The sequence below is a fragment of the Harpia harpyja genome, chromosome 16 (genome assembly GCF_026419915.1).
Source record: "Harpia harpyja isolate bHarHar1 chromosome 16, bHarHar1 primary haplotype, whole genome shotgun sequence".
NCBI classification, from domain to species: domain Eukaryota; kingdom Metazoa; phylum Chordata; class Aves; order Accipitriformes; family Accipitridae; genus Harpia; species Harpia harpyja.
The window spans coordinates 20,612,184-20,634,464 of NC_068955.1; the positions used below are offsets into that span (position 1 = coordinate 20,612,184).

The following is a 22,281-nucleotide window of genomic DNA, read 5'->3' on the forward strand; positions in this document are numbered from 1 at the left end:
TGCCTACATAGCACAGCTTTATGCTAAGAACCATCAGTAAGGTGTATTTTCTCCTTCTCTACAGCACAGGCATAGTCCATACAAGCCATGGAATGATCTCCAGGGAAGGGAGAAGGAAAGGAGAAGTGCAAATTGCCTCCTGTGGGATTGCTTTGCTTGTGCCAGTTGGATTGAGGGGCAATCTTAGCTTCATGGCCACATCCAGTCCTGATTCAAAGATACGCCTTGATTCAGTGACTTGTCGCTAGATGTCTATGGCGAACTAGTCAGCAATATCATTACCAGTTTTAGTAGACCAATAAGTGAAAACAGCTAAGTAAAATCAGCTTCCTGCATGGTCTTCCCCACCTCTTCACACCAGGATCTCTGTGCAATGGCAAATGAATTATTAGCAGCACATGTCAATCCCTTAAGGCTATATGCACTGACACCGCCCACAGTTTGCAAAAGACAGACTGTCCCTTGTGGTAGGGAAATAAGATGCCACAAGCACTTTATCACAGCAGTAATTAATTGACAGAAAGAAAGGGAAACCCCTTGATGACCAGCCATCATACAACTGGTTCAACAACAGAAAAATTAAAAATTATTTTGATAAAGCACTTGGGGCATGGTGTCACCGCACAACTAGGGAAGATAAATCCCAAGAAATAACCTGCCTTGTCCTGCATTGAGATAGCCCCACACTGCTGGCCAGTGCTTCATATTTGCAAGAGGAGAAACCAAAGAGCCCACCCCCACAGATGGGAACCCACTGAATCCTATCATGCTACACATGACAACTGGATCTTAGGCTCAGGATGTCCTGAGAGCACCAATGTAAATATAAGGTCATACAGGAGCAGAAAGTTAGGGAGCCATCAGAATGAAGATCCTCTGAGCGAAATCAGAATATCCTCCCAATAACAAGAGAGAGGCCAGGCCCTTTCTGTCTTCTTTCATGGGCTATGAGCAAAAGCAACCCCCACATTTTTCGACACAAAGAGAAACAGAACTGAAAGTGCTTTTGCGTTGGTACCTGTCTACAAAGGAGCAACGAGTCTTTTTCCACACATGACTGTGCAATGTTGCATACAGCCTGTTTTGGGTGGTCTTATCACCACCTATCTGGAACAAATCTTTTTCCCTAAGACAATTTTTTCCATCAAGTTTTCCTGCATGAACAGTAAGCAGGTGACATCTGCAGCAGGTAGACACAAACGCTTGCCCCTTATCTTATAACCACAGCTCTGCACTCTTAGGTTTTTTTCCCCTCACTTACTAACAACGTGATAGGTTTTTAGTAATAAAATCTGTTGTTGCTGCCTTCAACTTTTTTATAGTTCTCTCTGTGTATCAGGACTCTTGAAAATGAGGGACTAATTTACTGGCCTGGCTCAAGCAGAGTTTGTGCAGGTGCTGATAAAGGAATTTCTACAATTTGGAGACTGCAGACCTATAAAAGAGTATAAGAACCACTACGCTGGATAAGACCCATAATCTTGCCTCCAACAGCAGCTAGCAGTAAACACTTAAAGCAGTGTATGAATAAGAAGAGAGCATATTTATCCAATCTCATCCCTCTAAGTTTGCACCCAGTAGTCAGTCTGGAAAACATCAGCATCTGTGAAGTGGCTGACAAAGCAAATCTATCAAAGGTCCTGTTCTTCATTATACGACACAGTTGCCAAATCCTTGTTAGATCCTCACAGCTCATTTTGTCCTTGCTTTCCACATTCATGCTCCTGTGTTGGAAACTTTGTGAGCTCTGCAGTAATGGAGTTAGCATAGTTCAGGAAGGAAAATACAGGCCATGGACAGGAACAACGTGCAGCAGCAGCAGAATGTATGTTGATAAGGTCTGTGACAGTGGCTGACTAGAAGTTATTGAAGGCTGATCCCTTACCTTTAAACCTGTCATCTGAGTCACTCTCACTCTCACTGTTCTCATCTGCAGAAGGGATAAAGGGATCAGTTAATGCAAAACCAAAGCAAACATAAACTTGGTTTACTGGTGAAACTGGGAAAAATCATATCTCACACTGAGCTTTGTGATTCACGCATGCTTTCTCCTCAGTTTTAAAATATCTTCAGATAAACAGTTTGAATGACTCCTTAGATTGTGTTTTCCTTGGATTAAGTTTCAATTTTGCTTGAGAATAAGAGCTTCATTTTGATGAAGGTGAAAATTCATTCTCCATTACAGCAACTGGTTGCACTGAACCCCCATCCATGCTAGGCTACAGAGGTGAATGTGCCATTTGGAAAATGGATTTTGACCCTTCTACTTCTTTTTCAGATTTTAATTTTTTTGAAAAAAAGTTATGCAGCACTTGAAAAGTCAAAGTAAGCCTTATGAGCTTTGTCTGTGTGGGCAACATGTTCAATTACCAGAACTCACCAAACTGAGTGAGAGTAACATGCAGAAGTAACCTTATGACAAGACGTATTTCTGAGGTGTACTCACATTAAAGCTCTATCATACTCTTACTACAGACATGGCCTGAATTTCTTTTTGGCCTCTGCTTTTCCAGAAGCAGCCTGAAGCACAGTATGAGTAGCATTCACATGCCAGGAAAAAGCATGAATGAATTACAAGGTCAAAACTGTGAATTTTGGACAAAACTTACAGATGCAAATTACTCAAAAAGTGAACTAAAGAAGAAGCTGCCTAAGTCTAGCTGATCATGGGATTAATCGGATAGACAATGCTGAGAATCTTGTTTATTTTGAGCTCATCCCCATTTTCTCTTACAGACAGAAAGTTATCATCGTTTGTAGAAGAAAGTTCTAAACAAAGTAGAGCCTGGGGTAGATGTGAAGGAAAGAAGGGAATCTGTTAATCCTGTAACATCCAAATGGATTCACTGAACTGTGATGCTTGGGCAATACCTCGTAGGGATGCTGTCTCAATATTGGACATAGAAAGTTTCTTCAGTCGTTTTTTCCCTCTTTTTGCACTGTAGATGGAATTGATTCTTTGGACAAGCTGCAAAATAAGAAAATGAGGAATCAGTAAGACCAAACACTTTTCTGCCAGGAGACTTTTAAATAATCTATCCAAACAAAGAATTTGACCGCAGATGAAAGCCCAGCTGAACCCCCCAAAGCCTTTACTATTTCAAAGTGCATTTCTTAATCTCTCGTATTTTGAGCCCCATTTGTTTGAATCTCACTCCTTTACCTATGGACATATTTTAAAAAACAATTAAATCACTCAGAAACCTAAATCCCGTTTTCAGAAATCTCATAGACACTTGCAATAAAAGCACAATGAGCCTGAGGATTCAGAGGTAGCTGTTATCCTCTACCACTTCATTTCTCTGTCTCTATACTATTTTTCCTCTCTTCACTTGCATTGTCTAAGTAACAGTGATCCATTAGCAATATCCAACTTTGCCAAACTCTCATGGGCCTTAAGAACATATTCTTATTTTGAATGAGTAACATGTGTGTTGTGTGTTAGCACCTCTCTGAACTGAGATTTTAGTGTGTTCAAATAAGCACAGAAGGAGAGCCTTTTCAGGTACAGAGTGAACCAGCTGCTCTGAAGCTATATCGTATCAGCTGAGGATCTGGCCCATATGGAGTTCTCCTCCCTCACCCTTCCAACTCATGCCGTACTTACCTTACTTCAGAGGTTCTGTATCTACTTTCTCTAATCTTATCCTTTTCTACAAAAGTATTTTGAAGTTAGCTACTAACGCTGGCTTTAACCAGCTCTAGCCAGAATTTTAACTCCTGGTAATCATCTTTATGACTTCCTTTGGTAGGGCTAATGCAGATAATAACTCTCTATCCAAAAAAATCTGAGATGATGGAAAATATTAATGAGATAACTTGTGTTTAGAGAATTCATAATTAAATAGAATATTGTAACTTCTGGAGAGTCATAAATATGTAGCAATTAATCTTCATAATGATTTTATGAGTCAGGAATAGTGTATTTCATTCCATAGCAGCTTTACTCATAGAACTATAATACAGTTTACAAAGCTGTTTTACCTCAGCTTGCAGAAAGAAATAAACTCAGTGAGAGAACCAATTCGCCATAGACACAGTAGAAAGTCAGTAACAGAGCACAGACTGGAACAAAAACTCATGCAACCTCTTCAGCAAAGGAAGAGGGTCTGGCCCAGAACAAATAGTTTGAAGTGTTAAAATCGTCGCTTGTTCTCCCACTTGAAGCAGTATTGGGGATTTTGCCTCTACATGCTGACTGAGCCATGTGCAACCCACCCGCAAGGCTCAGCTGAACTTCTCTGCTTGCAGCTGTGTGCCTGGCTCTGCCCACTGGGAATCTGCACAGCACCACGGCAGAGGCAGCAGGATGAAATCCTGCCTGGCTCCAGCGCATGCGCTGGCCCAAAAATTCCTACACGTAAGCACTAAACAAGGCATCAGGAACCAGGAGTGAGGGGCCTTGCTGGGATTTTTCACTCCCCTTGCTGTGCTGCTTGGCACTTTGTCTGCTTCAGCTGCTTTACCAGGGGTAAAATACCTGCACTGTGGTGAGGAAAGCCCAGATATTTAAAGCATTTGGATAATGCTTCACAAAGCATCACTGGGGGTGGTACAGAACAGGAGTTTCTCAGGTTCGAGTTTTCCCCTCTAATAACTAACATTTTCTCAATAAATAAAAACCTAAGATTCTCCAGTAATATGTGATGCTGGGAGCTAGAGTGGTCAAAACCAGAAATTAGCACAAAATTTATCATAAAACTATGAACATTCATATGCTGAAAAGGAGAATGTCTGTCCCTTAAATCCAAAAAAAAAAAAAAAAAAAAAAAAGTTGGGTACAAAACTAACAGCCAAACTTTTCAAGTTTTACTCAAAACCAAGTAGTAAGCTACTCTGTAAGTTACTCTGTAACTTCCTTCACAGATGTATGCTCATTTGTGGAGTAAAATAGTATATTCCAAGAAAGTAAAAATATAGTAAATATTAAGGACATAGGACTAATTTCCTCCTTTTTGCTTGTTTCCATCTTAGACAGAATTTCAGACTAATTGACAGGAACATAAAAATCTCCCTCTACTCACAGTATTTACAGCCATGTACTTTAAAATATGCTCTCTAATAAGAACAGGAAAGAGCTGAATACACAGTAAAAATCAACTTTGTTCACAAGCCAAAAATAAATATATTGGCAGTTCTCCCCTCCTCTGTTGCTATTGTACTAGAAAAGGTTTGTTGGGTTTTTTCATTGTTGTTGGTGGCTTGTATTTTTTTCACATCCCATTTTGAATTGGAAAACCTCTTGAAAAATGGAAAATTAACTTTTACTTCAAATCCATCAAGACAGCAGGGTTATCAGGATGGGGTATGTTGTGAGTAAATGAAGGCAAACCTATTAGGCCAATAATAGTTATTTTCCAGAGACCAGTAAACAAGTGATAGGAAAAAAAATACCACTTCAGATGCTGCTGCATGTTATAAATAAAAATTGCTTGACCATCACCCATTCAAAATCATAAAGTTAGGTACACAACAATGCTCTGGCCCACAGAGCTTAAAGAAAAGTGTGGAAAACAGAACTGGCTTAAAATCAACTCTGCAAAGATGGCAATCAGATGTTTGCTGCTCTTGGACCAGGGCAGAGTCAGAGTTAACCACTTCAGGGAAGGGATTTTCACAGTACAGCTGGATGTAAGAAAGGAGTATGTCTTGGCTCCTTAGAGTTACTGTTTCTGTTTTGATCTCAATTTTCCTTTAGGATACAAAAATCTTTCAGTGATCGCTAAAGGCTGGATAGAAATTTGCAAGCTCTTGCAGACAGGTGACCTATCCTCTGTGTAAGCCTGATCACCCTGCCAGTACCTTTGGGATCCTCCTGGCCCGCCGTGTAGACAGCAGCTCACTTGTTGTACTCAGGCTGTCCTCATTGAGGCTGGAAGGGGAGGAGGGAATGCCAAGCTGAGCCAGCAGCAGCATGTCATCGTGGCTGTGCCGCTTGGGCAGCCGTGGTAAGCGGTGGCTCTTCCTTTCTGACCAGTTCCCGATGCGCAGGGACTGGCTGCTGGGCTTCGAAGGTAGCTGCGGGAACAAGAACAGCTTGAGCTCTTCCCCTCCTCAGCAACACTTAGTGCAGAAGCAGCTCTTTGTGAGTGAGTGGTGGCTACACAAGGACATCATACCAGGTGAGCCATTGCTCTGCGGGATATGTGCGAAGAGAGGGTTTAAGGTCAAAACGAAGAGACAGGGGTCAATATCTAAGACTTTAAAGTTCAAAGAAAACAATAGTACTTTTGGCTTTAGTGCATTTCCATGCACCCACATCACATCAACTTTATGAGCCTTCAAACCTAACTTAAAGGCTTGGCTGACATCAGAACACTGACCCAATGGGCCTGATCAGTCTCTTTCAGTTACAGTGGTGAAAATCAAGAGCAATTACATCGAAGCTGCTATTTTAGCCTAGAGAAAGAACACAGAAAATCAAGCTTGCTATATTTCCATGATGTTAAGATGTTTTAAGATCTGCCAATGTGCAGACGGCAGTTACAGCTTTGTCCTGCATTCACAAAGAATTCCCTTTAAAACATGAAACTGTTATCACTGCAGGGGAAGCGAACATCTCACTGACAGGATTAAGCACCAAGTAACAGCTATCTTTAAAAAACTGAGGCGGTTTTGGAGCAGTCCTTCGAGCAGCTCTGCCCAGCTCTCGGGAAGGTTAATTGGCAGGCTGGGAAGGCCGGGTCCCTGCCTTCTCCTCCCAAACACAAACAATGTAAGAAGCTTAACCAGCATGTCTAGAAAAAAGTACTATTACGTCAAACAGCTGTCAGTTGGCATTTGCTAATATTCTATTAGCAGTATTACAAGCTGTAAACCTGCAGTAATAAATGTCCCATTTGTTCTACTTGGAGGGCTTACCTATTACAGTGCCATGCTATCTGGGATTAAGCATAGGTGTGTCTGTGTGTGGGGGTTTTGCATCACAAATACAATGTCATCATTAAAACATTCTTTTTATATCTGATGACTTCAAAAACTGAAAGTAATGAATGGGAAAGGAGAAGACACAGTGGAATTCAAGATGACCACAAGCCAGTGTTTCTGAGGTCTCTGCTTACCACAGGTTAGCATACCAGGAAAATATGCACCAGTCTATACTTTTATGAAAGGAATTCTTTTTGGAGATGATTGTTGAAAGCCTGCTGACCTTCTGATCTCTGACATCTTGTTTATCATCATCCATGACTAAAAAGTCATGCTGCTAATCCAGCTATGTTGCTATGCTGGAAAAACTGGGTGATAAATCATCGCCGAAGCTGCCATTCTTCAGGAAATTGAGACTTTTCTATTTCTGGTCATTGGAGAATTACCCAGGCCCATAGTTGACCTGCTCTTAGTGTCTCTTTGCTTTATATATCAGCACGATGACAGTGCAATTAAGGCAGGACTGACTCCTGGCAGGAAACTCCTGGCAGCATTTCAAAAAGAAGCTACTAGAATAAAGATAGCCCTGTTGCAAAGATACCAGAGAGTACTTATTTACTGAGCAACTTTACAGAAGTATTTTAATCTGTATATTCTTTGGTCACCCTGTGTAAAACAGAGAACAATGGACAGTATCTTACTATGGACCTATATGGTTCCTACCCTAATGGTACACCCTGTTGGAGTGTCTAGATGCTGCACAATTCCTGCTAACACACACACAGCCTGTTATGCATAGTATGTATCTCACTAAGAGGTTATCTTCATGGCTGCAGTTTCTGTTTCTCCTTGGTCTGCCTAATTACTACTTTCCACTTGTTCCCTTTTCAGTAGCTTTGCTGAAAACACTCCTGTTTTACAAATTATATGTTAGGTGCACACTAAGAATCCTGGTGATACTTCTTTTGTCTCTTGGACTGTTCTTTTGTCTCTTGGACTGTGATGCTTACATGCACACAAAACAAGCAAAAGAAAATATATTCAGTTTTGTTCTAGGTCTCCTTACAAGACAAAAACTTAAATTGTTGTGATCTTTTGTTCAACTGCAAATTTTCTGTTGATTCAGTGCAAAACAAAGTTCCTTTAAAACGCGTTTTGAATCTCAAAATTAAGTATGTGATGAAATTTATATTTTTCCTTATGAACACAATGATCCCATAAACAACAAAGCAACATGGCATTTCATAGCATTCACAAAAAACAGACTGCTTTGGAAAATTTACCACAAAATGGAAAGTCTGCAAAGTTCCTAGTCTTTTACTTTATGCTGTAAACACAACTTATACAGCCTTGTTAAATGCAGACAGTCAGGTTTTTCTGATTATTTTATTATTAATTTATTTATTGGGGGTGGCATACTTGGCATTCTCCATTTTTCAATAAAACACGCCACACTACATACTTCACATTAGCAAAGTCTCAATAGGCCTCATGTAACAATACATGGGCAAGATGAAGCAGCTGACTTCTTCCCTCCTGTCCCTACTAAAAGCCCAGCAGCAAACACAGAGGCAATTCACAAAGAGGTGCAGCCATACAAATAATTTAGGGCCAGATTCAGCTCACAAACAACCGATGGAAGGATTCTGCTTAAACTCATCAGGCCATAGCCAGCACAAAGAGCCATCAGCTTCTGCAGCACAGCACTAAGAAGCTGAGCTACAGCTGCCAAGAGCATTCCCTGCAACAATTTATGCATTTGATAGCACTCTTTTTCCAGATACCCTTTCTCATTTGGTATAGCTGCTCTTCTTCCTGTGCCATGACTGATTTTCTTGCAAAAGTTTTAAATAAGCTTCAAGCACAGAAAGACCGACGCCGTTACCTGGGGAGGTGATGTGTATTTCCTGTCCTGCGGCGTCCACATCCTGTGCAAAGAATCTAGGGAATTCTCCGAGAGCTGATGGGATTTTCGGCCCGCGTGACGGCCTTTCAGCTCCACATCCTCGTACGGGTTTTCCTTGGGTGACTCGCCTTCACATTTTTGGTTTTGTTTTGGTTTTGGGGGGGGGTTAAGAAAAGAAAAACAGACAGGAATGTAAAGTTAAAAAAAATAAAAATCATGTGAACCAAGTGAAAGGCTTTTAGAAAAGCTCCTCAGCTTTCAGCATGACTCATCCCTCTAGCTGCAGCTGGAAGTATTTGGAGGAGAACTTGGCTACAAGGTCGACAAGTTTCTTTGGGGTTTTTTTTACTGCTTTTTTTTTTTTTAATAAAATGCAAAGATTTCACAAGACGTGCTTCTGAGCATCCGCAGCTGTGGAAAATTTATTGATATATGAAAGCTAAGGCACATAACTACTTTAAAGTGTATCAGTAGATTTTATAGATCTATAGCAGCTACTCACAGGGTGAAATGAATAGCAATAAATAACTGTTCTCAACATACCACCTTTACACACAATAAGACAACTTTTATTTGATGCTACCTTCACTTTTCTCTTTCCCTGAGAGAAGACAAAGAAAGAATAAACACTTCAGTTCAGCAGTGCCAAGAGAGAAGATTGGAAAATGCATGAGATGAGGGAAGAATTTCTGCCCCGACAATACTGCATCCTCAAAGTGTTCTTTAAAACACATCATGCCTTCTAATTAAGCAGCTATTCATTTCAATTTGTGTAAAATTAATATCTCCCAGAAGGAAACTCATCCTGCCAGTAATATATAGAAGCTTGAACAGTTAATCGCTAAATATGACATAAATGAAAAATACATCAAAAAGCAGACAGCAATCTTTGAATTTTTCGCATGTGAAAACCAGAACCAAAATTTATAGTCCAGATTTAAGTGAGATCAAATACCCTTCGGCAGCCTAAGGACCAGTGGAATAACCCACCATCTTCTGAAAACTCCTGAACTCCCTAAACCTCCCACTGAACTAAGCAGCATGAAGATGAATGACTGCCATTAGTAAATGAACATTTTGTATCCATTTCTTCAGACAGTTCATAATCAGCAACTGGTTTAGAACTTCAAGTTTTTCGAACACAGGGTCCTTCCAGTTTTCCAACCATCTTACACAGAAAATCATCACCAAAAAAGTGATCTACTCAAATTTGAGACTTGAATTTGCAGAAACTTGAAACATGCAGGTTCAAAGCTTTTGAACCAACATGCTTTTGGTTTTATATCTAAACTTTACTCTAAAACTCATGGTTTTAGTACAATATATATTGCAATACAAGCTATTAAATAGAAGAAATTCAGATTTTACTACATACTGTATCAATTAAGAATTGAGGACAGAAAGCTATAGCACAATTTATTATTCACTCTGTTACAGAAAATATTCACTGCTTTTACAGAAATGACAGTTAAGGCATAGGTGTTTTCAATGAGAGCAAGGCCTGGATTAATACTCAGTTCGTTTGGCTACTAGGTTTTTTTGTTCTAGACAGAATACTACATTTCCTCATTGCACAAAAAAACCCCAAAAGTAGTTTGTGCTTTCTACTTCATTGTTAAGCCTGGAAGCGTGAGACTCCTTGATTCACCAATTATAGCAATAAGAGCTCTTGCTTAGCAAATTCAAGTATTCACAATACAAGTAAAAATACAGTTTTGCTTTGGTAGTGCATCATACTAAGATTTCTAGTTAAATATAAGCACAAGAGTGAATGTTTTAGCTTTGTTTTAATTAAAAGCCTGAATAACTGCTGCTCTTGAAGAATGTTTGAATTGGCAATCACAGCTTATTATTTCATCCAGAGGGAATCTGATTCTAGAGGCTGCACTATCATCATAGTCATTCCACATGCCACATGGAAAGAACACCTTCAGGTGCATGGGGTACTTAGAAGAAAGACTTTTTGATTAATGCAATGAACAGGATAAATCTTAAGCAACAAATATTCCTACAAAAATTTAAAGCTACAAATGTTCTGGGCGGACTATGGAATTGATTGATTCCTTCTGCAGGAAGAAAAATAAATAGGTATTGCACACTAATTCTGTTACTTGTAAACTCTAGAGCTCTAGATATGATAATCATAACAACAATAAATGGTCAATTTTGCAAAATGCTGTTGCTTACAGCTAATTGGACTGTACTAGCATAATAACATTTCTTGTAAGCCCAAGTCAAGTATAGGTCAAGCAAGCATTTTAGAATGGATTAACAGATTTCAAAATACCCGGCTACATTAGGCAGTCCTTAAACATATGCTTCCTTGTGAAAACAAATATTACTACATTAGTCTGCATAGTATCCAAACTCCTGAGAAGAAACAAGCCCATCAGTTGAAAAGAAAGCTTTTTTAAAATGTAAAGCATTTAAAAGTTTTAGGGCGATTCTCTTTCCAAGACACAATGTAAAGCAGAATTGCCTGAACCCGGTTAAACTCAACATTACTAATGTTGACCTAAAATATTAAGTATAGAAACAGGCCCAGAAAAGTCTTGGATGAGAGGAGAGGGAGGAGCAAGGAACCATGAGCAGAGGCTGCTTTTCTGACACAGATTCTCTACCAAAAGAAAGCTTGGGCCAAATTCCTCTTCAGTGTAATGCGGAGGTCAGTGGAGACACCACAGGGATTTTAACCCTTTCCTTACAGCTGTGAGAGTTTCTTCAGATGATTGGCTTGCTGTTCAAGAACACTTGTTTCTTTTATTTTTTTCATTTGCCTAAAAATCAAATTATTTCAGGGTTTGGGGTTTTTTTCATTTTTAAATAATGCCTTGAGACCAAATATACCTCTTTTTTTTTTTTTTTTTTTTTTTTTTTGGTAAAGAATAAACTTCCCCACCAAATCTATGATAATGAAATAGTCTGATCAATCCAAAACCATCTGGTTTTGCTGATTTGGCATTTGAACCCAGTATTTGGTTCAGCCAGTGAACTAAAAGAATTTATTTGTCTAGCTCTTCAGTAATTTTCAAACCTTAGACGACCACCATTTTTTAGTACATAAGCTCTCTCTGGTGGATGAGACCAAAAGACCAGATATGCAAAAAGAGCACTAGGCAGCCCAGACAAACTGGTTACTGGGTGCCAAGAGTAGGAAGGACAAGTGACAAGAAACCCAAGATGGCCAGCAAGCTAAAAAGTTGTGTGACGGTACCCTGAACTGCCTTAGAGCAGCATTTAACCCTATTGCTCTGCACTGTGACTCCCTTCCATGGGAGAAAGACCTGGGAACTTATGGCCACCAGCAGATGTAGGTCCCACACTGGAGTGAGGCTCTGGGGAAGGGCTGCAGTGGTGATTGCTACTGTTCCTACATCACAAAACTGAGGAAAGCTTCCATATAGCTGGGCTGGCTCTGAGGTTTGCAGCTTTGATCTCTGCATTTCTCCTCAATACCATCAATTCTCTAGTCCCAAGATCCAGGCAAGGAATGTTCACAATCTGCAAGCTGCAGTGCTTTTGCATTCATTTGGATTTGCTGCAAAAGAAAAACACATTTACAATGAAAGAGCAAGGAAACATCCTTGTTCCTTCCATATGGATGTCTCTATTGGAAGCCAAGAGGAGAAACATTATGCAGTATAGAGGCCAGGCTTGTGTTAATGAGGCTGATCCAACTGCCGCACAAGACAACAGCAGACTATCACTGGCTTCAAAGCAAGCTGAATCAGACCCCCAGAATGGATATGGTCACACAAAATAGCAAGCCTTTGGCAAATACTGTCTCTAATCACCATCCCTGCTTCCAGATCAGTTCCCTTTATAAGCATTTTTTTTCAAGTTTCCCATTCTCTTGAATTCTACGTACCGAACTGCTGAGTTAACACGGGACACTTATCTACACGACATTTATGTCCAGAAGATCCCAGAGGCAACTTAATGATTGGTCCACAGGGGAAAGGGAGATAAAAAAAAAAGATAAAATAACCAGTGATCTTTAGAAAAGTCCTGAGGAATGCAGTGCTTTGAGCTTAAGCATTGATGAGTTTCCTCCAGCAGTTGCAATTCCTCACTCCGTGATGCTATGCGAGTCAGCCCCACCGAGTCCTGAGGCGGCACACAATGTTCCTCTGCTCAGCCTCTCACACGTGGCAAATGGGAAGCAGAGGCAGACTCAGCAAGCTTGTCTCATGCTGAGAAAGGAGTGAAAAGTAAGGCTGAGGGGAAAAAAAAATGCAGGCAGACACTTCTCTATAAATGGCAGAAAGCAGGGAAATGCATCATTTCTTTCTAGATGGGAGAAATAATTACCAGAGGAATGAAGTGATTCACTGAATGCTGATTATAACTCCTGCCTTTTGCACTGCCAGGAAGCAAGAAGAACAGCAGGTATACAGTAAGGGAAAGGGCTCATCAATTTGTGTTAACTTGGGTGCCTAAATTAGGAGCCAATGTTTGCAGGGGAGATACTGTCTCCAGAGGGTGATGCTGAGTGCCCAAGCTAGGAGCCTACCACCTTCCCTGCTGATTACATAGAAAGCCCAGACCCCAAGCTGTGTGGCTGAGTTAGACAGAGTTAGCACCTCACAAATGACAAAGTGTGTATTTCCTGCATACTAGAGCATGTGCACAAAATATAGGGCAATTAATATATTTTACATTATAATGAACTGGAAGATGAAAGCTTCAGCTGCCGTCCCAGGACAGACTTGGGAAAAAGCAGCACATACCTCCAGAGGCAAAGAGCTGAAATAGTGGCAATAAATGGGCAGGAAAAGACACCCAGATAGGCAGAATCAGGACTGAATAACAGACAAGTAGAAATACCCAAGTGAGCAGCCTGTAAGAACCTCTGATGCTTGTGGCACCTATCCCCTCAAACTTTTGCAGTGTTTCTGTAACAGACACAAGGTGCAACATCAACTCCTTTCCACACATAATCCCTCTGGTGGCATCTACAGATCCTTGAATCACCTTTTTTGCCCTCTGCCCATGACCTCTGTTCAGCTGTAGATATAGCCCAATTCATCCAGCTCACACACATTTGGTGCACACAAGCCCTTGCAGAAGATTAAGATAAAATACAACTGGGCAAGGAAAAAGCAGGCAGAGAAGGGTGGTTGGGGAATTCTGCTTTTGCTGCCATTGAAGAGGAAGCAACAGGAATGAACCTCTGAGTGCAAGCACTGCAGGAGGGAACAGCACAGGATTCATGCGCTGTGCAGACTTACAGCTCCCCAGCGTCTCAGTCCAAAGAACTGCTCAATGGTGAGAATCCAGGTGCATTCTGCATATGCATTACTCATTCATTTTATTCATAAAATTACACAAACGCATATTCACACTGCCAGTGCTGGAGGAAAACTCAGCCACTGGGATGTTTACGAGCATGTTCAGATCAAATGGATGAAAACCACAAAATCTCCACACTCTCATAAAGTATCTGAGTTTAGATCTTCAGTACATAGATGAGCTCTTTCAACATCAGAGAAGCTGCAACTGTGCTTCTCAGCTGAGGAATTTACCCCAGGAATCTGTAGAAAGAGGAACTATTTCAATATCACATTACAGCTAAGACACATTATAGCTGCATTGAAAAGCTGTTGCTGAACAGTACTAAGTTACAGACCATTACTTGCTTATAATGCTACCACCCAGTGTATCAGCTCAGTACCATGTTCTCAGAAAAGTAGTAGAACACCTGCAACATGCAGAGTGAGAAGTCTAAAATGCCATCAGCCTTTTGAGCCCTGATCCATGGAGTTTGTAGGCAACAGCCTGTGCTTACTGAACTTGTCCAGTTTTGCTTTGCCTTGCAATAAGCAGAAGAAACACTGCAGATACTTTCAGCTCTCTGCTATCTCTGCAAGGACTGCAAGAGCTTAGAGTTGTAATCATAATGAAGCACCAGGTAGAGAAGAATTAGCATGGCTGATAAATGAATAAGAAATTTTGCCCCCCAAAATCATCCATTTAACCCTCAACCCAAAATCATGTGCATGAAAACATCTGATGAGCAACTGTTAGCACAGTACAGCATCAGCATGCCTAAACTGCTTGCACTTCACAGAGGTTTAACCCTGCTGACTTCAATACACTCTCTGAATTTAAACTGGGATTTGGGAGAGCAGCCTCGTGGTTGGTTTTGTCTCTGTTTTACTAACCTGCAGCATTGACTAGAAAACCAGGCAATAAAGCTGACAGAGATTGTCGAAAGAAGCTGTAGTGGATGGTATAGCTGTGAGACAGACTCCACAGAGAAAAATAGGGATCTAAATAAACCATGGTTATTAAAAATAACTGAAATCCACATATCCCAATGTAGCAACAAAGCAGCAGGCTGATCATCAATAGGATCAGACAGCTAGAGTATTTGGCCTTTCTTTGACAGGTCCATATGGATACTGTTTGATTTAATGTGCTCTGGCTGCCATTACCCTATAGTGTCTATTATTAAAATTGCCACTGTTACACTTTCCAAAAACTCACATGCTTTTTAGACTGTGAGAGGCAGACTGGGGGCGTGGAAGAAGACAGGAACATACATTTCCCTGATTACTGCCTGCACCATCATTTTGTATCAATCCTAGCTCTGTCTGCGTGACAACTATCCAGAGACATCCTGGTAAGGGTCTGGCTAAAACTCAAAATGTTTTCAGAGAAGCAACTAGCACAGCACTGGTGGCAAAGGTGCAATCTCTCCAAGTTTGCTTCAGCTTCACAGCAGCCCAGCAATTCCAGTTTCTCCCAGATTTGTACAACCCTTTTGATGCGAGATGATAATATGACAGACAATAATGTGATACGAAAGCATGACAGGCAATAATGTGGCATGTGATGATCGGATTTTACTGGAAAGATCAGCTTGCTGGCTTTTTAACCTTTTTCCACGTTTACTGGAAGAACTTTGCAAGTGTTCTCATTTGAAAGCAATGTCAAGCTGGAACATCTTCCAACAGGACCTCAGTCATCATTTCTGCAGCTTTTGGCACACACAATGGTGGATTCAGTAAAACAGCTAAATCATCCCATTTGTTACATGACATGCACTGTGTCCAATTTACATGAGAATTCAAAACAACTAATCGGTTTAAGAGAGATGAGTTGACTTAGCAGGAGGGATAAAAGGAGTAACATGCTGTTCTGGACTCCACAGGGAAGGTTAAGCCATCGACATTCCCTCCACACTCAGGATCTTAGTTGTAGGTCCACACCTGCCTATTTTAACTGCTCAGGCACCCACCTGGGTTAGGCTGCCCTGACACTCCACTTCTTAATAATGCTGATTTGAGACATATTGCTCCATCTCCTCTCTTATGAGTTCTGACATATTGGGAAATAGCTCAGAGACCCAGATTCATCTATTCTCATCTCTCTGGAAAAGACTGTATTCACCCAAGTACAACCACGACCTGGCCCTCAAAATTTCAAGGAGAGATGGCTACACCAAAAGACAGACATTTTGCTTCCTGAGTGATTACCTGAAAGCTGTATACAAGACTTATGTTGATATGATTTTACTCCCCCCAAAAAAAGGAACTTTTCTAGGCCTGGTACCAATCTGACAGGTTTGGGGCTTTATAATGATTTATTTTTTACTTGACTCTCTCTGACTGTGAAGAAAGCCCATGCAAACCCAGAACTAGTTGTCCTGTTACAGTGCAAAAGTGAACAAGAAGCTGATTCTCCCCAAAATGAAGTGAGATACTCAAATTGACAGAGGAAAACAGCTAAACAATTGTGTATAACTACACTGCTTCACTTGGGTGTCAACTGTAACAAGGTTGAACTACATACCTCCAGAAGCACAGTGATTAAGTTGCTATCATCAGTCTAACTCCTCTCAAGGTGCAAAAAATATTTGTCAAGAGAAGTATCCAGCTATTGAAAGGGCTCAAAAACTCCTAAACGTGACACTGAACAGGTCCAGAGAGCAGAAGGGTGCATAAGAAACCCTCCCCAGGAGGGCCAGCTGCCCCTGGGACCATGGATTGTAGGATGCTCCCAATGGGAGTCTACCAGCAAGATCCCATTCAGAAATTCATCCTGGTTTTAGACAGCACACAGCAATATTTGTTGGAGCATTGCTTTACTTGCTAGACTGCTTCAGCTCTAGCTGTCCAAGCAGACACAGTAGCTGTCAGCAGCTGCTTCTCCTTCAACTGTCTCAGTTCTGCTGTTTGCCTCCTTTTCTTGCTTTTCCCACCCCGCATGGATTTCCCACACAATTTAACTAACACCTTTTATTTAAAGCCAATCTGAAATGATCTGACTCTGCTGACTGACAGCTTCACAGGCTCCAGAAAAGCATTCTGACTGGCTTCATCAATTACTTCTCAACAAACTTAAATACAACCAGAGATGGGCCTGAACCCAAGCTCTGCCTCTGAACATTTATTTCTGAGCTGCGAAGAAGTCTGTATCCCCATCAAGAACGTGTGACTGACTCTGGTCTCCTCAAGGGACCACAGGGAAACTGTGATGTGGGGATAGGGAGAAAGGAGAAGACGGAACTGAGTTCCAAAGCAAGCTTTCAAGCCAGCCTCTACAGCCACAGGCCTCTACAACCATGGACACTAGGAAAACCCCAGATCCAAAGGACTGTGCTCTTTTAGAACCGGAACTCAACTGCTGAATCCCAGCTTTAAAATAAAAAGATTTCAACTTTTAACTTTGCATAATAACTGTGGCATTGCCTGGAGAAAAGATTTTTTCACAGGAATTTGTACCACTTGCCTGAACCATACACTTTTGACTATCCTTCCTCTTGCCCAGGTTGTCTGTCCCTCTTTAACAGCTAACCCATCTGCCCAGGTTCTCATTCCAGCTGCTGGAGTCTCCTTGAGAAGACCACTTCCTCAGCCAGTGGGTATTTGATGGGCTCCACGTTCCACAGTATATCCTAAAATGTCAGTTGAAAAAATACCTGCATTTAATGAAGGAGCCCCATACTGCTGACTCTATCAACCGCAAGGTTAAAGGAGAGACACATGGCCTAGTGATCTACACAGCACCAGGACCTGCCACCAAGTAGCTCTAACACAAGTTTTGGCACTGATACCTATTGTGCGTCTGGCATGCCATCTAACTTCTGACATAGACCAGGCCTGGCTGTACGTAACTGGCATATGTTGGTGCCCCCAGACTTTGTGCTCCTAGGGACTCTGCTGCCAGTGAAACACCAAAACTTCACCAGGGCAGTAGCAGACACTTATGTTCCTCCTTACAGGAATTTGATGGAAAGGACTAAACTAAAAGATCTATTTCAGCCCTGGAGCAATTCCAGCAGAACTATGAACTGGGAAAAGGCACAGCAGGATGCCTGTCAACTGACACAGAGGAAGGGCTAGTGTCACTCCAAACTGCCAGGCCAATTTTGGGATGTGGCCAAGCCGGACAGAGCATGGGTTTGTCTGCTGCAACCCAGCACGATGAGCACTCAAAAGAGCTCCGGCCACAAAGTCAAGCCAGTCTTGTCCCAAAGAAAAGCACAGCCTAATACCAGCAGGGGATTCTAAAAGAGGGTAATTCATTAGTGTTTTCTTTCATGTTAATTAACAGAGTTCTAAGAGTGCTTTGGACCATTGCAATTTAGTGAGCAGGCACCAGTCTTGCATGTGAGCCAGTCAGACAGAATGGGAACCTTACTGGGGCAAGACCTCTCTGCACTAATATATGTAGCTGAAATAAATAAACCCATTCTTATACAAACTGCTCTTCTTATTGCACCAGCAGTAAGATACTAAACCCATCAGAAGATGAATAATCTGATACTCATACACCTGGGCTATGTGCTGAATAGTCCACCTATGACGTCAAAAACAGCAGAAAAGCAAGAAACCCCATTAGTCACAGATCATCAGGGAGGAAAAGCATTTTAATCACTTTCATTCTTCTTGGGGAAAAAAATGTTTTAAATGAAGGCCAGGCAGCTATAAAAGCAAATGGTTCTTGCTTGGACAGGGCAGATGGAGTTGTGTGACATCAAATTAAACATTCTCAAACTATGATGCAACATGCACAACCGAACTGAGCAATGTGTCTCCTGCACATTTACGTAGTGTCCTCTGAGAGGAACTCTCCACCTGTTCTACCGTGTCCAGCACTCTAAGAAGTTACAAACAGAGTAAGAAGGCTTTCCTTGTCAAAGATTTCTTCCACTATATTTAATTTCTGAACCGTGAATGCAATTTCTCTTACAAACACAAACTATAATTTACATGGTTTTACTAGATTTTCTCAAGGTAAGCTTAATATTGTGCCCTTAACCTTGCCTTCGCTTTATGTATTCAGCTTTTGGTGATGATAACAAGTGCTTTCTTCTAGATGTCAGGTGAAAAATGCCTCAGAGACACCAGAGGGTAAACAACAATATTCAAATATCTCATTTAGGGGAACAGACTGGAAAACTGAAACCATATGGTACATATGACAGGAAATACTGTTGTCCACAAACATAGCAGAAGCAACCGTCTCAGACATCTCTTAATACTATGATAGTTTCTTGAATTCGCACAAAGCCGAGCATGGTTTCCCCAACTGGATTCATAAAGCCACATCAATTTTGGTCTGATTAAAGACTCATTCAAAACCACAAGAAGCAAAACAATGTTAAGTTTACTATGACTGCCACATTCCTGTGAGTGCTAGTACAGGAGACGAATGAAGTCCACATGGTCCCTTGCACATGGAATACAGCTCTGATTAATATTAGGAATGTGCACCCCTTTATACAACTGCTTCTTGACTGATGCAGAATGGATCGTTATGTTCCAATCCAAGATCTGTCTCAAACTTAACATGCAGATATTTCATCTATTAAAGTGTACAAAAATATTACAAAAATAAACAAAGCGTCTGGTTCATGATGTCACTGGATTTCAAAGCACAACAAAGCACAACAATTTTGGGGTTTAATGTACCTTAAAGCATTTTTTTTTTTTTTAAAGTGAGCTTTCAAAATAACATGAACTAGCCATAGCAGTTCATCAGTGTCCTGGTCATTAAAGAAGGAAACAGTGTAAGGGCACCAGGAGAAAGACAAAGGTTTAGTGTGCATGCGCATCAGATGATGTCATGTAGTAGCCTCAAAACCAATGACTCTAGTCCTAGCATTTAGGTGCTTAGAAGCTGTATTTTGATCATTGTACTAGTCTGACTGAGAGCACTCAGTACCCCAACACAGTATTTTGTAGATATCTAACATTAAATATGCTTTTTAGAAGATACTCTCTGATAGATAATTCACAACTTATCCACAGCTCTCCTCTGCTTTCCAGTGAGGGAGAAATGTCCTGCTGAGGAGCACCAGGCTGGGGGATGCAGTGACAGAGAGGAGAGCTGGGCTGCTGTCTTGGGGGACCACAGCAAGCTGAAGTAACGGCTGACAGGAACTTTGGGAAGTTTAGGAACAACAAATACAGCCCCACACGTGGGTCAGAACAACCCTGCAACAGTACATGCCAGGGCTGACTGGCTAGGGAGGAACTCTGCAAAAAAACGGGCTTGGGGTCCCAGCAGGCAACGAACCGAACATAAGGCAGCAGTGTGTGCCTGTGGCAAGGAAGGTCAACCACACCTTGGCCTGCATGAGCAAGAGTGTGGCCAGTAAGCCATGGGGAGTGGTGATTTCCCTCTATTTGGCCCTTCCAAGGCTGCATCTGGAGTAATCACAGTATCAGAGAGACATCAACAGACTGGAGATAGTCTAGAGCAAGGCTACTAAGATGGTTGGGGGCTGGAGCACACAACATAAATGAGAAAAGGCTGAGAAAACTCGGACTGTTTAGCCTAGAGAAGTCTGGCGGGGGGGGGACGTAACTGCTGTCTTCCACTACCTAGAAGGGGTTATGGAAAAGATGGAGCCAGACGCTTCTTGGAGGTGCATGGTGAAAGGATGAAAGACAATGGTCACAAATAGCAACAAGGAGAATTCTGACTGGATAGAAAGAAAAATTCCTTCACAGTGATATCAAGAAAAAATTCTTCACAGGGGAGGTTAAGCAGTGGACCAGGCTGCACAGAGAGGCAGTGGAACCACCCTCCTAAGATATTTTGAAAACTCAACGAGACGTAGCCCTGAGCAACCTGATCTAACTTTGAAACTAGCCCTGCTCTGAGCAGAGGTTGGACCAGCTGACTCTGGACTCCCTTCCAACCTGAATTTTTTTTATGATTCTGTCTCACAGTAGAGTGCTTAGAGCATTGCTCAAGATTTACAGCCTTTTGTCTTGTGTTTTAACACTTACTTGCATTAACAGTTTTAATTCTACAGGGGGTAGGGTGGGAGGGGACTTTATTGAGTTTATTACTACAGTGACAATGTTTTAACTACCTACAAACTTTTAGGGAGGCAGGACGTTCAACCAAGTATAGACAAAAAACCCACTACCACCTTTTAGGAAAAATGTTTGCAAAGAAAACCCAAAGCAGCAGTGACAGAGTCCTTTATAGCTTTGAAGCAGATGTAAATCTATAAAATAAACTCAGTCTTACAGACACCTGGTCTGCATGAGTACAAAAGTGCCACTTAGAGATTGGGGTCTAGCACTACTGGTATAAATTATACAGATGTGATACACAAAACTACAATAGTTTCTTTAAAGCCAGAGATCAAACTACTTTGGCTTGTCTTTAATCATGCTTGACAGTTTATAAGAATTATACTGCTTTGGTATTCCCCCTGCACTGCCTGTATTGAATGAAGTGTTTTAGAAAGAGGTTGTTAAAAAGCAGTACAAAACAATGAAGTTTTGTGTTTGTCCACAGGTCTGAAATTTTGCATTCTCTTCCCACTGCCCTGCCAAAATGCCCAAATTATAATCTGCAGAGAGCTGGTTTATAGTTCCCCTGAGTTGGAAGAGCCCATTATGATTTTGTTTTACTGAACCCAAGATTTCTTCTCATTTGAAGAAAGCTTCTTACCAGTCCTGCACATTTTATTTTGATATTTAACAAACCAAAGCAAGGAAAAGAAGCATTACCACCTAACATCTGGCAGCATGTTGACAGGTCCTGAGCAAAGATAAGAACTGTAATTAATGCACAATACTTTTTGAAGTGTGAATTGAACGGTGGTCTGACTGTTCATGGCAAAGGCTGATGATCATATAAGGATGCTCGCCACAGAAAAAACTTTCTAGTATGTACATAAGCTCTTGCTTTTATTAACAGACACTGAACAGCAGCATTTTTGTGTGTTCTGAAAGCATTTTTCTGAATGGTATAAAGGGAGAGTATAGCTGAAAATGGAAAGAGTAAATTTCTGTTTTCACTGAGGCTGACAAGCCAGAGACAGAATTTGTGTATAAGGACAAAAAGCCCCAAGCTACAATTTGTGGCCACTGCTCCTTGCTGTATCAACGGATATGACCAAGAATAGTTTTGTTCTATCATCTTTGTTTGCCCTTCAAACATTTGTAAGCATTATTAGAGTGCCTCTGGTCCTGTTTTTACCAGACTAAACAAGTCCAGCTTCTCAGTGTCTCTTCAGAGGACATATGCTCTAG

The 22,281-nt window shown here is 41.2% G+C and overlaps 1 protein-coding gene across 5 annotated transcripts in view; it reads right to left on the bottom strand.

The window, feature by feature from the left end:
* DENND2B (DENN domain containing 2B) overlaps positions 1-22,281 on the bottom strand; it is a 182,294-nt gene that overhangs the window by 44,942 nt on the left and 115,071 nt on the right. For all 5 annotated transcript variants that reach the window (XM_052810928.1, XM_052810927.1, XM_052810931.1 and 2 more), the window contains 4 exons: positions 8,753-8,901; positions 5,803-6,018; positions 2,872-2,968; positions 1,886-1,930 (listed from right to left, as the gene is read on the bottom strand). In XM_052810928.1, coding sequence (XP_052666888.1) covers positions 1,886-1,930; positions 2,872-2,968; positions 5,803-6,018; positions 8,753-8,901 — 507 coding nt within the window. The remainder of the gene's footprint in view (positions 1-1,885; positions 1,931-2,871; positions 2,969-5,802; positions 6,019-8,752; positions 8,902-22,281) is intronic.